Source organism: Oreochromis aureus, linkage group 9, assembly GCF_013358895.1.
Source record: "Oreochromis aureus strain Israel breed Guangdong linkage group 9, ZZ_aureus, whole genome shotgun sequence".
Lineage (NCBI taxonomy): Eukaryota > Metazoa > Chordata > Actinopteri > Cichliformes > Cichlidae > Oreochromis > Oreochromis aureus.
The window spans coordinates 11,831,384-11,836,920 of NC_052950.1; the positions used below are offsets into that span (position 1 = coordinate 11,831,384).

General features: G+C 35.7%; 1 protein-coding gene and 1 long non-coding RNA gene across 2 annotated transcripts; both read right to left on the reverse strand.

The window, feature by feature from the left end:
• Positions 1–1,347: 1,347 nt before the first annotated feature.
• On the reverse strand, positions 1,348–4,003 carry LOC120441742 (sialic acid-binding Ig-like lectin 13). The gene is made up of 5 exons (XM_039617119.1): positions 3,804–4,003; positions 3,178–3,483; positions 2,734–2,815; positions 2,599–2,638; positions 1,348–1,630 (listed from the first exon to the last, which is right to left on the reverse strand). Exons 1-5 carry the CDS (start codon positions 3,952–3,954, stop codon positions 1,436–1,438), a joined length of 774 nt encoding a protein of 257 aa, XP_039473053.1. The 5' UTR covers positions 3,955–4,003; the 3' UTR covers positions 1,348–1,435.
• Positions 4,004–4,006: 3 nt separating this feature from the next.
• LOC120441749 lies at positions 4,007–4,957 on the reverse strand. The gene is made up of 3 exons (XR_005614242.1): positions 4,895–4,957; positions 4,480–4,545; positions 4,007–4,185 (listed from the first exon to the last, which is right to left on the reverse strand). It is a non-coding gene; the product is annotated as an uncharacterized LOC120441749 (long non-coding RNA).
• Positions 4,958–5,537: the final 580 nt, after the last annotated feature.

The window sequence follows — 5,537 nt, forward strand, 5'->3', positions numbered from 1 at the left end:
AAATCATAAGATTTCTAAGAGTTCTATAAAGTTCTATTTTAAACAGAATTAAAAACAACAATTTTTGCAGCACAAACGTTTGACACCAAATGCAGAGAGCACTACTCTGTCACTATGTTTAAACTACTGGTAATCCTCACTACGCTTTCCAAATAAATTAACAGGCAACGATCACTGTCATGCCTGCTTGCTTTTTGGATGGCATTACTTGAGTAGTCTGCTGTTAATCTTAGTAAATCACCTTTGTGATTCATTTTAATACTCTAGTTCAAAAATGTTGCACTTTGAAGAGACAATTCAAATCCAGCAAGTGGTACATGTCCCACAAATAAGTGTCCACCCTGCAGTATTTTTTGGGCTAGTTAAGCTAGTTAGTTAGTTAAAGGGACAAAAACTCCATGTGCTGACAGAGAGAAAGAATTAGTTTTGCAATCAATCTGGTCTTGATGAGTGACAATGCAAACATCGCTGCCAGTTTCCCAGGCCAGAATATTTTTAACACTGCAATGAAGTGATATTAACTGATATGTGTTTTATACATTTTCTGTATTGTTTCTCTTGATTGTGCAATCAAGGCATCATCATCATCATCATCATAGCATAATGATCATATAATGAAAAAAAAATATTCAAAAAAACACTTCCCTACTTTTTTCCCCAGTGGCCCTAATGCTATTTCATATTATTGAGTGAAGATTTTTACAAACAAAAACTATCAAAAGAATGTGTAATTCAATTCAATTCAATTCAGTTTTATTCATATAACACACAGTGACCTCAAGGTGCCTTATATTATAATGTAAACACCCTACAATAATATTGAGAAAATCTTCTCTTGGTAACTATCCAAGTCAAATTTGTTTTGAAAAAAGCGCCATCTCTTGGTGACACTTTGCAATTCAGTGAAAGTTTATAGTGGAAAAGACACGCCCAAGAAGAAGCACTCCCAGCTGAGTGTTGGCTGAAAGTGACAATTTTACATTCGATTTTAATTCAATTTTATTTATAAAGCATCAAATCACAACAACAGTCACCTCAAGGTGCTTTATATTGTAAGGTTGACCCTACGATAATATATACAGAGAAAAACCCCCAAATCATATGACCCCCACTTGCTCCTGCAGGCAGTCATTGCACAATGTTGTAGGCATAGAGAAAAGTCATGAATGTAACTTCTTTTTTTACACAGATTAATAATTAGAATTCAAAATCTCAAAACACCTGTACGACGTTAGCACAATGCACTGAACATAAAAAAGGCTTCCAGGAGCTGTTTAGTTTTATTTCACTTAACCGTGGAGTGAAAATGACTTATTTACAGTTCCAATATGTGTTTTTCTTTTTAAACACTCTTTCTTATTGTAGTTAATTTGCAACAGTTCTCATTTTTTCTTCACTTGAGAGAAATGTTCCTGTTGGCCATGAACACCCTCTGTTAAGCTGTTTTTGGCTCACTGAATTTCACTTGTGAATACACCGTATCCTGCTGCTGTCCTCTGTCCTGCACTGAGTCAGAGGATGCTTTATATCCCAGTGAAAAGAAGTCGATCTCTTCATAATGGATGTTTTCTTCTTCTCCTTCTGTTTTACTTGCTGGCTCTTCAACAAACGGCTCTTCATGTGCTTGAATCTATAAAACGAACCAAAAAAGGACATTTGTGACTCAGCAAAGGAGGCCGACAGCTGACTTAGCACTGACTTGAGCAAAGGATTCCACTCCATTTAAGAGAGAAAGGCTGAAAGGCTGAGTATCACACAGAATAGGAAGTTGTGGGATAGCAGGCTGAAAAAAACATGTTATTTTAAATCACACGTAGAATACATGTGAAAGGAGGGATTTGTTATGAATAAAATGAATAAATAAAGCTGTTTTTTAATGATTTTTTATATACACATTGCTATGTGCTCATTAACAGTTGGCGCTCCGTGTTTTGAGGGTCAAACGCTTCAGCGCTATGACTGTATTGAATTATTGTGATTGACGCAGAAGTGCTGAGGGTTTTGCAAAACATGCTTACACATCACACTGGTTAACATCAGGATGATATTTTCTGCGCCAAGGGAGTCCGAACAGAGTGTCCCGAACTTAAATAATAAATAGAATCAGTAGGATAATATTAACAATCAACATTCGGCAGGGAGGTGTCTTGTTTCTGTTACTCCAGGAAAGGAGCAGATACGATACAAGGTTGGACGTGAAGGAGAGAGAGGAGAACACCTGGCAGGGAGAAAGCAGGACTGCCACGTCGCTTCCAGAAGAAGATAGATAGTAATACTTCTTATTATTGTGGCATACAACTGAATGGCTTAATCTGAGGGTCATCCTTTGTGTGAAGACAGACGGCGAACTTCGCATCGAGGTCGAGTGCTGCAAACTTGTAATTTCAACTGCTGAAGCAAATCAAATCTATTAAATGACATTCTCCTGCACTTCCTTGAGAAAAAACAAACACGACAAAGTGGTGAGCTTTTGTGTTAAGTCAATTGTTAATCGTGTTTTTAGACATTAAAGGTAGGTGAATGGGCTGATCTTAAAAACATACTATAGTATATTATCAAAAATTTAGTAAACTACAGAGATGTTTAGTATTTTCTTACCCGAGTCTGTTGTTTAGTTTGATGTTTTGACTTTAACCACCTGGATAACAAGAGAAAGTAAAATATAACTATCCTCTCATTTAAGTTAAGTAACAGTAACTGATCGTGTTTTCTACTTCAGTATGCCATACTTACCGAGCACAGATAATCAAGCAGATCAGTAAGATGATCACAGTGATTCCTCCAAGAAATGATCCCAGTTGAACATTCTGTTTTCCTAACAGACAAACAAACTTTATGTGAGTGAAACATGACATAATAATGTGGACATAGAGATGCAAGCACTGTTGGCTTTTTCACATCACCTCCAAGCATATAAATAAATAAAAGATAAATAAAATAGGACGTAACTAGATACTGAGGTGTTTTCAAGAGCATCTGATGAAATATGTAAAAGGAATAACATTTATTTATTACAGCTGACATCCCATAAATCATGTTGCAGGATTCAGCAACACATTCCAGTCAAACCAGTTCGAGAAACTGTTCAAATACATCCTCCCAAAAAGTTTGGGGATATTTTTTCTTTTCTTTTTATCAACCTTCTAACTTCCACATTCCAAAAAAATTCTGTCGTACTTGAAACACTGAGAGTCTCTTCTGTCTCTGCTGTCTTGGTGTCTTTTCCTTGGTTCACAGGATATCTGGCAGAGCAGCTGATCTTCTTTCCATCATGTGTGTCTGACAGAGTGATGGTCTGCTGGATTTTAGTTGTAAAGCTTCCATCTGTGTTTTCCTCTATTTTGTTGTGAGAGTCTTGTGTGAGATTGCAGGTGAGTTGAGGAGGGGAGTGTGGACAGGGAGTGAGAGCTGAGCAGGTTATAGTGACAGACTTGTTCTCCTTCAGATCACCTGGGATTGTAATATTGGGCCTCCAAGGAGAATCTGTGGTTTCACATACATATTCATTATAAAATCACACTGCAGTTTGTACCACTGATTCAAATGTGCAAACTTATCCAAAATTCATACTTTGATTTATAAATGTAATCAAGTCCTTAAAATAACTGCAGAGCAGATTTTATAAAAAGAGGCAATCTTCTCAGTGTCATGCTGGGACAATCATTACGACTATAACACAAAATTTGCTCAACAGATATTGATTATAATCAAACAATACATCAAAAAATAGTAAGTCCTAACTGTTAGTATATCAATAGGTCAAATAAATTAATGAAAAAACAAACAAACCAACTCGCTGTTACCTCTGACTGTTATTTGAAGAGGATCACAAGAAGCTGTTGCCTTGAATGGTTCACTCTCTACTCTGAAGAAGTATGTGTCTGTGTAGTTTGTGGTTAAATTAGAAAACAGAGTGGTGCAGTTTCTCTGACTCAGGTTCCCAGTAATACTCATTGGATAGATGCTAACTGCTCCACTACTGTTGAAGATCACATTGTTTGGATTATTGCCAAATTCAGGTTGATTTTTAATCCACACTCCAAAGATTTTTCTTGTGCTGTTAAATTTCTGTTCGTCTTTGGGTCTGAAGCTACATGGGATTTGCAAACAAGATCCACTCAGTGCTTCCAGCTTCTTTGGTGCAGTTATCGTCGTCTGCTACACCAGTACAACCAGCCAAAGCACCTGTAAATACAATGTAATGATTAATCCATTAACACATTATATGTGTTTGTACATTTTGATATTCTATAGATGACAGGAACATTTCCACCACCAGCTGCTGTGTGGATGTATGATGCAGTTCTTCACAATCAGAGTTTTAATAACTGTTTACTGTAGTGCATGAAATTGCCACCAAAGTGCTGTTTTTCCTCTGTTGTTAACATTTCCTACCTAAAGCATTTCAATTTAAAGGCACATCACAATTCACAATATAAAATAACTCCAATAATATCTTTGGAATCTTGAAGACCTCACCTGATACAAACAGGACAATCAGTAACACGTCGACTGTCATAACGTTCACAGCCGGAGATCGATTGCCTGGATTTACCCCCCACACACAAATAAATAAATAAAAATCAGTCAATATCAGTTTAATTCATTTCACACATGAGCTGCACAACAAAAACAACCCCTGTGCAGCCACACATTTCTTTTTCTTTTCCTATAGTGCTTTGCCTTGAAATTAGTTGAAATATAAAAATTAAAATAGCATAAAGGCGCATATGTAAAAGTAAAACATCAGTAAATAAGATTACTTTATATGTAGCTGTCAGTGCAGTAAAACAAAGATAAAAAAATAAACATTTAGTGCAGAAAGTTACTGAATATAAGTCATATATAATATAAGATATAATATATTAATATAAGCAATAAAATGTTTCCTTACCAAACAAGCCCAGGTGTAGTTTTATCATTTTGCAGTTTTAGCAGAATTACAGTGAACTGTGTCGCCCGGCCGATGTTAGAAAGAAGGAAGTACAGAAAGAGAACATGCTGTTTAAGAAGGTGCAATAAGGTCAGTTTGGTGGTCAGAAACTGCCAACGATGCCCCTGAGAAAATTTCTGAAGAAAAATAAAGTGAATTCTTCTCCTGTGATAAAGGAAGTTGGACATTACATCTTTGAAGTGTCAGATTAGCTTTACTATCAAAGACCTTTTGACTAATTTGAGTTATCTCACATCTGCACATTTTTACAAAATATATTCAGTAACTCACATTAAATTATGCTGGAATACCAGTTATTAGGTACACAGGTATAGTGAAGCTGTCTAAACTCAAATATTGCTGAAAGAATGAGAGACTAAAATTCTAATTTACTAAAACCAAAAACTGACATGTTTTTATTGAAAAACATGTTGTTACAAATTGTTCATGTATTCATTTGGTGTAAATGTCAGTTACACTCTGTCTAACTAGAGCCCCTATTTAGTGCAAGTTTCATTTTTCATGAAAAAAGTCACATATTAGAAAAGAAAATGATCCATGATCTGTTGTGATTGACTTCTGTTAGATCAAATTTAGTAGGTCA

Excerpts from the sequence above, each read along its gene's own strand:
- LOC120441742 (XM_039617119.1), bottom strand. The coding sequence starts at position 3,954 with ATGAGTATTACTGGGAACCTGAGTCAGAGAAACTGCACCACTCTGTTT. Across the intron at positions 3,484-3,803 it reads TCTTCAAATAACAGTCAGAG|ATTCTCCTTGGAGGCCCAAT; the intron begins GTAACAGCGAGT and ends GTGAAACCACAG. Across the intron at positions 2,816-3,177 it reads AGAGACTCTCAGTGTTTCAA|GAAAACAGAATGTTCAACTG; the intron begins GTACGACAGAAT and ends TTTGTCTGTTAG.